This window comes from Corapipo altera, unplaced genomic scaffold, assembly GCF_003945725.1.
Source record: "Corapipo altera isolate COAL_440 unplaced genomic scaffold, ASM394572v1 101, whole genome shotgun sequence".
NCBI classification, from domain to species: domain Eukaryota; kingdom Metazoa; phylum Chordata; class Aves; order Passeriformes; family Pipridae; genus Corapipo; species Corapipo altera.
In genome coordinates this window covers 975,856-988,523 of record NW_020884984.1, presented here as the reverse complement: position 1 = coordinate 988,523, position 12,668 = coordinate 975,856, and the positions used below count along the sequence as shown (strand labels likewise).

General features: G+C 39.4%; 1 protein-coding gene across 1 annotated transcript in view; it reads left to right on the top strand.

The window, feature by feature from the left end:
- The window catches only part of SYN2 (synapsin II), a 170,134-nt gene extending 159,874 nt beyond the window's left edge, over positions 1–10,260 (top strand). The window contains exons 11-13 of the mRNA XM_027666035.1: positions 2,188–2,248; positions 6,008–6,281; positions 9,188–10,260. Of these exons, the coding sequence (XP_027521836.1) occupies positions 2,188–2,248; positions 6,008–6,281; positions 9,188–9,323 (471 nt within the window). The 3' untranslated portion in view covers positions 9,324–10,260. The remainder of the gene's footprint in view (positions 1–2,187; positions 2,249–6,007; positions 6,282–9,187) is intronic.
- Positions 10,261–12,668: the final 2,408 nt, after the last annotated feature.

Genomic DNA, 12,668 nt, shown 5'->3' with positions numbered 1-12,668 from the left:
GAAAATGCACAAAGGCTCTAAATTTTCAGAAGAGTTTAGGTAAGGATTAGCAAGCTCCTATAATGTTTATTGAAAGCTTAATTTAGGATAAAATAATTTCTTTATAAGATGGAGAGATATGCAGATTGCATGAGTGCTGGTGTTGTCACTCCAAGTCAGCTCAGTTGTGTGATAAAACCCAAGACCATTTCAGGGCAAGATTTTCTTCATCCTCGAAGCATGGAGGAGACAGAGGCCCTGCAGTTGTTGTTTTAACATTAAAGTAGATGTGAATTTAAACTGCCAGCCTGCGTTTTCAGTTTCTAAATAAAACATGAGTTTTACCTGCGTAATCTTTTGTTTCAGTAGAAAAATGATAACACTCATGTCCTTCCTAGTCACCCTCTGCCCCTGCAGAGAACACACAGGTTGGGTTATGGCCCTGTCTAAGCCTACCATATGGTGATCACAGTCCTTGTGATTATGAAATCTTATGTGTGCTTGCTGACAAAGCCACATGGTCTGTTCAGTGCTTCAGAAGAGAACTCTTGGACTTCCTTAGGCCCAATGCCTGTGGTTTCCTCTGAGAGCACTGGCTGTGTCACAGCGGGCTCTCTGTGGTGCCCGGGCACAGAGGAGGCTGCCAGGTGAACCAGAACAATGGAACAGGAAAGGACTTGGCTCCTCCAGGGCAGCTTTTCAAGGTTTCCACTGTGGGCTGATTGCCCTGGTCTCCAGGGAGCTCCTGGTGGAAATGCACATTGTTCCAGTGAGTGGATCCCACAAACACTCCGGGTCCTGAACATGGAGAGGAGAGCACGGCAGCTTTTACATGTGGTTCAGAAAATTAGAGGAGGAGGGAAACAAAACAGAGAGGACTTTAACCCACACTAAAGCAGTACAAAATTTTCTGCCGGCTGTGTCTTTCCTTACAAAATTCTCTTATTTTCTATATATGCTCATCCTCACAACGATGCTAACCGAGAACTGTGTAACTGAGCCAGGTCATACAAGGAGCAGAGTTTGTACGTATCGCTTTTATTCCTCATTTGGGCTTCTGAAAGTTGGTAACACTGAATAATTTGAGTTTTAGACCTGTCCTCTGTCCTTTTATTTATGTAGCTGAAGCAGACAAAGCAATTTGCAACAGCTGCATGTGATGGAGAGTTGTCTTGTAACATTTAAAACTGTAAGTGCTGCATTGCTGTGCAGGAATTCACAGCTCAATGACTAAGATTTATTCTGTAGTTATAAGATCAATTGCAAATCTACCAGGAAAAAACAGTAAGCCTTGCAAGAAACATGTTTAATTGATTTTACATTTACTATTTAATAAATTCTGAGGGTTTTCCCTCTTGACAGATGGCAATTTAATTTCTGGATTCTTAAAGAGAAAAAAAACCCCTAAGCTATTATGCCCAGTGATTTAACGTATTTCACATTTCAAAATATTAGAGATGGGAGGATGTTCTGCTCCAAGGTTTTGGTTCAGGCCCCTCTTTTCCTCTCAACAAGTTTACATGTGAAAAAGATACTGCCAAATAAATCTCCTGTTTTGAAAAGTTAAGTATTACATGTGTTTCTAATAATATGTCAGATGGAGTAGCATGAAGTAATTTCAATTATTTTTATTATTTGTCTGTGGAGTTTGCTTTCTTCTTTTATTCTGCTTAGCAAAACACTTAACCTAGAGCAGACCATCTCCCCATTTGCAGTCAGTGAATCAAAGTGAAACTATGACTGCAAAACACCCTGCTGTGCTCACACTTGTGGATACAAGTGAACAGAGTTAGAAATAAATTATTTCTTAAATTACACAAAGGTATTTGTTGAAATCCATTTCCTAGTCAGTCTATCCTAAAAAAACCATAGCAGAAGTACTGAGATACAGAAAAGTCATTCACAGTTCTAGGAACTGAGGAAAAAGACCTTGCACAAATGGAGGTAGGTTTGAGTAGGCATTCCTTGTGTTGTGATCACATGCTGCAAAGGGAAAGCAATTTTTTTAAGAGCTTTGGATTAGCCCAAGATTCATATATCATGTCAGACAGCAACTAAATTAAAAAATGTTTTCTGGAATAAATTTCAAGTGTATATTCAGCCCCAACACTAAAGAAGTTTCTAGTGAAAATAAAGACAAATTAGTGGAAAACTGGAACTAAGCTACTCTAATTTTTTTTCTCTTCTGTTTTCAAATGTATTTTCCAGAGTGGATCACTAAAGGAGCCAGAGCCAAACAAAATACCACCTCAGCGACCACCACCTCAAGGTTGTTTACAGTACATTCTCGACTGTAATGGCGTTGCAGTAGGACCAAAACAAGTCCAGGCTACTTAGATAATTGAGACTAAAAGCAAGGGTTAAAGCAAAAAAAGGAAAAAAAAAAAAAAAGGAAAGGAAAAGAAACGAACACAAACAATCTCAAAAGCAAACATCTCAATTTTGTTCAGTTTTTGCATTGTTTCAGTGCTGACCTGGACTGTGTTTTTTCTATGCAGTGTCAACTCTCCCGTCTGGTTGTTTCCTTGTTCCTGTCTGTGCGTGTAATGCTTTACCAACCTTCCTCTGTAAAACTTGTGATTTCAGGGCTGTTGTCAACGGTGTACAAAGAATGTGCCTCTCTAGAGCCCCGTGCAACTGTACATTATGGATGGTTAGACAGTATTTTTGGAGTATTATATATATATATATATCGTTCAGTAAAATACCACCGAGGTGCAAATCTAAATCCTTTTGCTTACTCTGTGAGTGTGTGCACACTGTACTCATAGCCTTTATTTTTGTGTGCATGACTAATAGGTAGGTGATCCAGATATATTTTTAAAAGTCTAGATTAGAATTTGCTAGTGAGGCTTTTTATTTATAATTTTATAAAGTTTATTAACATTTGAGTTATATGCAAGTCTGATGGAAGTCTGATATTTCAGTGACTCCATAAAATACAGTTCTTCCCAAGGAATATTTAAAATATCTTCTATTTTACATACTGGTATTCATATTTTTAGTAAATCTGCATTAAATTATTAGCTACAAAGCTATGTAAATGGGCCACCTATGTGCAATATCTCAGTGAAAGTGTATTTAATGTATCCTATTTCAATTAAGTAGTACCTTTTGCTGTCATTCTGAATTAGTAATCTATGGATATTTTTAATGAAAACTAATGCAAATACTTTCAAAAAATCTTATACTTACCTGAGATTTAAATCCCAGGTTGTTTAGTGAGAGGTACCTCAAGGACTGTTAAACTTCCTATAAGAGCTCATTTTTTTTCAAATACTGAGATGTGAAGGGATGACAGACCAAGGTACCTTTAACCAGCCAGGGATGTTGCTCTTGGATTAGAATGTAAGACAAAAGTGTCAGTGGTTTTCTTTACCAACTCAGGTCTATCTACTGTTTTACACCTAGAATTATCCAGATAGTTATAAAGAAAATCCAGTCCCAACATTGTCCGCATTAATAGGGTTTATAATAATTGCTTGACATCAAAGATGCAAAAAGACTTGAGATGCCTGACAAGTGCTAGATTTTCTGTAGGTAAATTATTTGTGATTTTTACAGAACCCATTTACAATGTAATGGTTATGAGAACTCCACAGGCAGGCAGTTAATCTGTTGTGAGAAATCTAGCCCAGAGTCACAGGCTGCACACTAGTGGCATACCAGAGAGCTTAGTTGCAAATGAGCCACAAAACTATAATTTTCGTCTTGAATATGTACAAAGATGAGTAGTGGCCATTAGTTTCGTGCAAACAATTATGTTTAAAGGGAAAACAGCCTTATGTTCTACTTCTGTTTTCCCTACAAGCACTGGAAAAAATTATCAGTGAGTCTCATCATTCTTAGTGTTTCTTTTATTTGTACAAGCTGGCTGGTGAGATGAGAATTAAGGTATGCATTATTAGCTATTTAAATGTTTGTGGTAAGTGCTACTGTTTACTACCTATCAGTAAATTACATGAATATTTTGCTTTAGTGATCAGCATTTGTCTGGGTCAGTGAGCATTCCAATGATGGCATTGGCTATTTTGTTCTATATTAAGAAAATTTCACTTAGAATCAGGTTCACAAATCCTTCCCTCCAGACACCCTAAAAGTGAAGAAACCATACTGCCCTGGGGTGGAGAAATGAATCTGATGACTGATTTTCTTTCAAGCAGTTGGTATTTTGTTTTGCATGGAGTAGTACCAGTGATCACAAGTGCTTTTCACACAACATTTGTGTGCTGTGTGTGAACAGAAGGGTGTTCCAGGCAGGATTTTAGCCTGTTGACTGTCAAGGATTTGCAGGGGCACACAGTATTCCTACATCCCACAGCCAAGACACAAGCCAAAATGTCTCTCTGCATGTCAGCATGCTTAGGTGCAATATTGTGGATAACAGGGAACAGATGTTTTACAGTGTAGGCTTAATGTTCACTTTTGTTGACTTATTTTTGGTAAAAGTTTCTTTCATGATTGTTGCCTTTTGTACAACCCAGCTGCAAGAAAGTGAGCAAACGCTGGAAATGTGACAGCAGTATATCTTTTATGTGAAATATCTTGTACAGCTTAATGTGCAATAAAAGAAAGTTATATCTGTCTTCAGTGTAAAGTTTCTGGCATTCAAGCCTGTATGTACAAGTGGGGGAAAGAAACCTTTCTGGGTTTCAATACTGAGTGAAAGGAGACTAATAAGAAAATGATCCTTATTAAGATGTTGCAAGACCATGTTATCACCTTCAAATATTTCCTACAAAAGTGGTTCAAATTAATAAACAATGAAGGCACATTCCTTAACATACAGTACGTGCTATTTATCTTTCTACATCACACTAACACACTGCTACGACTGTATGAAAACTTACTGAAGCATTAGCACGTGCTGTTGTCAGACACATACACTGGAATCTCATGTAGCAAGGGGAAAGCTGACTGCACTAGCAATTTAAAACAAAAAAACCCATGTATTGCAGCGGTACCTCCAGATACGAAGGTTTTCTTTTAAGACCTGACTAGATGAAGTCTTTGGCTTGCACTAAATATCTGTGTAAGACTAAAAATTCCCAGATATCTAGAACATCTAGATCAGTTGTGTTCTATAGTATTTACTGTTCAGCAAAGCTCTTTTCCTGAGTGAAACATGATACAAACAAATACTCAGAATTTCACCCCATCCTTTCTTCCCCTAAAGGCAGATGTCCTGTGTGCATGTCACGTGCAAGAATTAAGATTCAGTTATAACATTCAGTCCAGAAAACCACAATCAGACATGGGGTATGAGATAAAAGCAACCCACTGATATCTGACACAGCACTATTTCAGTCAGAAAGCAGAAAAAAACCTGCTGTATGATGATGTAGCATCTTTCAGCCATGGATTTCACAACCTAAGTCTCTACTACACGTTGCATTTCCACACTTAATGCAGTAGCTTGCCAGCATCCTTCCTTTTCAGTGGAAAGATCATCTTGGTGAAGAATTAGTAATGACTTTCTTGTGTTTCTTGTAATGTTCTTGACATATCTCACTAAGGGGTTAAGTAAGTTATTAAAATACTTTAAATTAGCCAGAAAATTTCAGTATAAAGTTGTTTTACTGCTGTAAGAGTGAATCTGAGAGGCCTATTACAGAAATAATTTAAAAACGTTGGAGGAACAAAACTGCAATAACTACACAGAAAATAGTAACTGTATTGCTGAAATAGATATTACTGTTATTTCACAACCTCTCCTTAGCTCGAGCCAACATTATTCTGGGTGTAACTCCGTTGATTTGGTTTGAAGTCAGTACCTCTACTGCTGGGATAAATTGGGTACTATTTAGCAATTTAAAGGGTGAATCATGGGTGCTCCAAACAAGTTACTAATGTACCGAGTGTGATTAGTAGTATTGACTACCTGAAAGTACAATCCATATGAATAGAATTTTGCCTCAGAAGTAGAATTAATCACATTCGAGGATTATTTTAAAGTGTTGGATATGAAGTCTAATAAGGACTCTTTGAAACTATAAGATTATGAAGTTTTTCTTGTGCTGAAACCTAGGGGGCCCAGTGCAACCCCAAGGAATGCAATCCCAAAGCCAGGAGCCATTGCAGCCCCAGCGCATGTTCCCCCCGGGGCAGTCAGCAAAGCCCTCAACTTCCCAGCCACAGCGTCCACCCGGACCCACCACCCAGCAGCCACGGCCCCAGGCTCAAGGTCCTCCCAGCACCAGATTATCAAAGGAAGCAGAGCCACAGCCACAGCCACAGCCAGCTCCACAGCCTGCTCCACAGCCTGCTCCACAACAGAAGCCTCAGTCTCATCCACAACTTAAGTAAGATTTGCTTTATCCATTTTATTTTCTCCTCGTAACACAGATCTTGCTGCCATAACTGTAATTTGGGAGTTGGGCTAATATTCAGGAAAAAAAATGGACGTACGTTCTCAGGTTTAAAACGAGGTTAAAGTATTTCAAAATATTCAAAATATTTTAATATTTTGGGTGGTGGAACAGGCTCCCCAGGGAGCAGCACCAAGCCTGACAGAGCTCAAGGAGTGTTTGGATGATCCTCTCAGGCACATGGTGTGACTCTTGGGGGTGGTCTTGTACAGGGTCAGGAGTTGGACTCAGTGATCCTTGTGGGTCCCTTCGAACTTGGCATATTCTGTGATTCTGTGATACCTGTTTATGGTTAGTAATTCAGTATCATCTGTTATATCCTAAGCACTGCACAAAATTTCATTTAGTAGTTGTGCAATCTCTGCCCTAGTAAGGTCTGAAAACACATCATCTTTCTGCTCTTTGTTTCCTCCTTTTGGTGCCACTGACTCACAAGCTGGGTGTGCTGTAAGTCTGCACACAAAGAGGAAGTCTTATCTATTTAAACTTTTAACCTTACAGTCACTCAGACAACAGATTCCATTTCCAAAGGCCTATCTCAGAAACAATACCAGTGAACAGTGGTTCACTTGGACAGTGGCTGCCAAATTGTTTCTTTACAGCTGCACTTGGTCCATGGTTGGGTGGTGGCACTGACTGTAGAGCCCAGGTGATGCACAGAAAAGGCTGCACAGAACTGTCTCTGGGTATCTCCCTTCTGGAAGATTCCTTACAGTAAGGAATCCTCACAGCCTAAACCCAGCTGGAAATAGAAAACTTGGGGAAGTTTTTAGCAGTGATTTGCAGTTTTTCAGCACATAAATCCTATCGCTGGTGGAATCACAGGCACATTCTCCTTAGTTTGGTACATAAAAGAATGGCATGTAGGTTTTATTTCATCCCAGGAACACAGATCCCCTCGTTCCACCCACTCATATGTTAATAGTGGTGGGAAACAACTCTGAATCCTCCCCTGAGCCCCACTGAGCGGAAGAGAGACGTTAGATGACAAAATGCAAAGATGAGGGTATTTTCCTTGCCTTCGTAGGACAGTGTATTTCTTTATTCTGTTTTATAATCATAAAACTCAAGTTCATTGATCCATCATTTAAGTATGCATAGTGAAAAGAGAGGTCGATTTTCTTAAGCAAGATGGAAACTAGTTTGTGGTTTGAAACTTAACTTGACAACTCCTGACATTGAAGAAAAGCAGCTAAGAACATTTACAGGACTGTACTATTTCCAGCTTTCTCCCTTTAGTTCTTTGTTCACATCTAGACTCATTTTTCTCTTCTTCAAATGGAAGAGTGTCTATTTAAAACAAAATAACAAAGGAGAAATTAAAGTTTTTAAGATGTAAGTCATAATGAGAGTAGTTTTTCTAACTTTCAGAAGCAGTTTTAGGTCCACACCAAGGCTCAGATCTCCTGCCTGTAGGATTAACTCTATTTGCATGTGTATGCTTTGTATTCACCCACATGCTGTTGCCTAACCTGTATGTACATGTTATTAATCTGTGAATAAATATTTAATTAGGCTACTTATTGTGTTACTAATCAAGTCAAGTGCTGCTTCCCACCCTCCCTCTTTCAGTGAGTACAAACAAACATTTATCAGTCTATTCTCATTAGCACAACTATAATTTATGAAAAACCTAAAACGCCTGTAGCACTGTTTGCTGCACATTATTAGTTTAGAAGTAGAGAGGCTGCAAACCATGAAGAGTCTCAAGCAATCAGAATAAGAAAAGTGTTTCAGTTTTACTATAGCCAAAACTGAAATCTATTGTACTGAGATAAAAATGAAATCAGTTAACTAGTATTACTAATGCAGGGAGGTCTTTGTAAGAAGTTTATAACTCAATTATGTTTTCTATTTAAATCCAAGCCTATTTTTTAGATATTATTTTAATTGACAAATCAGGAGTTAAAGTTTTAAACTTTAGCTATTTTCTTTCTTGTTTTCCTTGTGTGTTATGTGTTTCGTGCTTATGGAAACTCACACAGAAGTTACATGATAGCACTAAGGATGGAGTAGCATTGCTAGACTAACTGCCTATAGGCAAGAAAAATTATATCTGATTTGCAGTATTTTTTAAAGCTATAAACTGTCATTAAGTCTCCATTAAGGATCTAATGTCCAATATGTAGAGAGAGAGAGAAAGAGAGAGCACATTGCAACTTTCGGATTCATTCTTCAAACTCTTGCCAATATACCTAATTTTTCTTTGTGCATAACTGTTTTCAGCCTTAACAAACCCAGTTATTAATTGTCCATGTTCAGTTGTGATTTGGATTTAGTAGGAAGGCCCCAATTTTTCTCAGGTTCTAATTTACACTAATAAACTTATTGGAATACAATGTTTCAGATCTGTAAAAAGAAAACAAACCACCAGTGTGTGCCTTAAAAAAATGTTTTCCTCAGATATTAAGTCAAAGTGCAGGATGAATGTGGTGGGTTGCCCATAACTGTGTTGCTTGTGGTCAATGCCCATTTTGTTCACTGTCTAGGGAATGGCTGGAGCTGTGTCAGGGCAGGCTCAGGTTGGATCTCAGCCAAAGGTTCTTCCCCCAGAGGCTGGTTGGGCACTGCCCAGGCTCCCCAGGGCAGTGGGCACAGCCCCAAGGCTGCCAGAGCTCCAGGAGGGTTTGGATGATCCTCTGGGGCACAGGGGGTGACTCTTGGGGATGGGCTTGTGCAGGGCTGAGGGTTGGACTCGATGATCCCTGTGGGTCCCTTCCAGCTCAGCACATTCTGTGGTTCCGTGATTTTCCTGTTCTCCTCTCTGGCACAAGTGATGAATGGACAGAAGCTGGGGGACAATGTGACCAGACCAAACCTGTTGTGTTTTTGTCTTGCAGCAAGTCTCAGTCTTTGACAAACGCCTTCAGCTTCACAGAATCCTCCTTCTTCCGGTCATCTGTGAATGAAGACGAAGCAAAAGCTGAAACCATCCGAAACTTGAGGAAATCCTTTGCTAGTCTCTTTTCTGATTAGCTAGCTTCATCTAAATGCACCCAACATATAGTCTGAAAACTCCGTGAATGTTCCATAGGTTTTGTTTTCCCTGTGCCAGTACCCTTCTCTACTGTGCTAACTGTTGTATTAAGCAATATGTTAAACTTACAGAAAAAAAATAAGTAGCAGGAGGACTTTGATGAGATCCCATTCAGGAACATGTATAAACATCTGTAAAGAATGAAGGGTTCAATTGCTACCACAGAATGTTGAAGTCTGAGGTCCTTATCCATTGTAATATTGTGGCCTTACTGTGACTAAAGTATATATTCCTATTTGAGACTCCTTTGTAGAACTGTGTTAATAAAGCATTGAGGAATGGGTTTCTCCTTGCTTTACCCATTCACAATGCATTGCAATGCATGTGTATTTTGTGTGTAAATGTTTTGTACCGCAGAAGTATAGTCTTGACTTGTTCTTGCCTCCCAGATTTAGGAGGCAATTCACACTGACATTGTCAAGCCACATAAATAATGTGAGAAATTGAAGCAGTTTCTTCCTCCTTATACAATCCTCCCATCAGCTGGTTGTAGACTTCTGATGTATTGCTGAGAGTTATCAGTACAATAAATGTCATAAATAGAGTGTAAATGTACTACTGTATCTCCATATGTCTATTTAAATTTATTTCCAAACTGTAACCATAACTGGGTTTAGTTGCAAAGAATATGCATGATGTTACCCCTATTTTTGTGAACACCTTCTAATAAATGTAAAGTCCCATGCCTGATTTAAAAACAATGTCTTCTACAAAGCTTGTTTTAATGTCAATATATATTGTCTATTTTGAGTGATATCAAAAGGGTAGCTTTAGGATTATAAAATATTTGGACACAAACCACAGCTGTAAGAAAATAAACTATCACAATTAATTCCTTTGTTGAATCAGCATAATAAAAAAAATGTAGAAATTCTGGGAATCACATTTACATTTTCTAGTAAGTAGTGTCTTTTAAAAATATTTAACTTGTGAAAACATAAATGATCCCAGGCTTTGAGGTAGTAGCTGCATTTAAAAAAAAAAATTCTAAATCAACCTGAAGTTCATTAATAATCTCTAGATTATCCATTTCCAAAAAATTATTGGGTCTTTTTGCCTATGATACAGTATTCCTTGCCAGGAAACGGTGCTAAAAGGGAAAACAAGAAAAAAATAACTGTAATATTAACATGTCTGAGGGAGAAAAAGAGCAACACCACAGTAACTTAAAAACCAAATGGGTTTTGTAATGGGTTTGTAGAGACACATCTGTTTGCCTCAGAAATTTTAGCTCCTGTAGATCTGGTAGTTTATGAAGCCTGGGTAAATCAGAGTCAACCTTTGCTGACATCAGTCCTGTCAGCAGTTTTGGATTCCTTTGGGTGAGGAGCCTGGCTGGGGCCGGGAGGTTGGCAGTGAAGGATGGAAACTTGGCTGTGCAGTGATGTCAGAGCTGGGTTCGGACACGAGCCTCGGGTGGCTCTGCCTGTCAGCAGGCTTGGCTTGGCTGAGGACCTGAGCACACATTCCCTGAAAAGCAGGCATGTCCAAATCCCTCAGCCAACACACTTGGCACCTTTGGGGACTGACAGCGAGGCCCGACTCTGTTCCAGAGTTCAACAACCATGCCCAGAACAATGCAGGTGAAGACTAAAAGGAATTTCTGGGTGAGTTTGCACTGCAACATTGGAAACAGATACAGAGCATTGCCCTCTGTAAGATGGAATCTCAGTCCCCACCTTTGGAATGACCCTCGGAGGAGCTCTCTTACTCACTGACAATTCTCTCTTCTTTCAGGATGAATGCACTGTGTACAGAAGCCTGTAGTTTAGTCGATGAATTCTGTGACAAAACCAGAATGCTTTAACAGTTAAGAGTTTATATTAGTTCATATATATCAGCTATACTTTGATTTTTTCAAGCTTTGTCCCCCTCACTGGATTGAAACACCCTCCACTGGTCTGCAATAACAACCTCGAGCACTTACAGAGCCTTTCATGTCTGAGAGGCACTTTACTTTTAGATTAGAAAGATTAATCAAAGTTGCTAACACAAATTAATTACTGCTACAGAGAAAGCATAGTAATTATGCATAGTTTGGCATGTGTCATGATTAGTACATGCCTAGTTTCAGCAATATTTAGTACAATATGAATTACAGGTAGTTCATTAGTCCAGCCCCAGATTTCTACTTGAGGCAAAGTTTCTCGCTCATGTAAAATTCCCTCCTACCTCTTCCTGGGAGAAAATGGGTTTCACTACAGTCTTTGTTTTACCATCTGGAACAAAAATAAGAAAGAAAGGAAAGAAAAAAGAGAGCAAGATGATGCAATCAAATCTGTATGGTGTATCCTCCCACACAATGTACATAACACGTTGCCTCTCCACAATGCCAGAACTTCTTTATGCCTCCGAGCGTGCTAAAGCGTGTCGCACACAAGCTGGTGCCTGCTTGTGTTCCTCCTGCAGTGCTTCATGTTTAAGACATTTCTAAGCAATCTATAACACATCTCCAAAATACTAATCTCTGGGGAAAAAAAAAAGAGTTTTTACGAAAAGTCTGTTCAATCTTGGATAGCCCATTTTGTCTTGCTTCATTAAAGAGGCTGTGCTTCGGCTTCATGTGCAAGTTCTGAACACCCATTTATCCAGTGGAATGCTGTGTAGGGATGCACAGATGGTAACACAGGAGTGGCTGTGGTTGCTCATCTCTATGAACCTCAGCCCAGGAACACAAGGACTGTACTTCATGTGCGCCTTTCCATACAAATGCAGCTTATGATGCCACAGGTTTCTGTGCATGGCACTCCATCCTTTTTCATCTTTCACTTATAAATCAGGATAGTGAGAAGAGCTACAGGAGCTACTAATCCAGTTTAGTCTTGAGATTGAGACGGAGCCACTTTCTGACCATTAGGCCTGAAGCTAATTCAAAACACTGAAGCAGATTTCAAGAGATTGTAATTATGGTCAGAGTGACTAATCTAGCTTTGAAACAACCACCAACTCTCCAGTAAAAATTAGTCAAGATAGTACTAAGATACTTTGTAAACACTGTGTGTGCTTTGCATACTTCCTACTTCACTCAAACAAAGTCCCTTTTCTGAGCCAGCGCTGGCTCCATGACCAGCTCACGTACAATAAAGCTCCTTTTTGCAGAGCTGAGAAAGTCAGGGCATGTTGTCTGGGCACAGACAGGGCTGTTGCCACTGTTCGGTTGAACACTACAAACAAAGTTCCCAGCGAGTTGTCCATCAAGAGCAGCTGCCAGCAAGGAAGCAAGAGGCTGAATAAGTCCAGCCCAGCTCTCGAATGCTTTTTTAGGTGTGATGTCCATCTGTCTC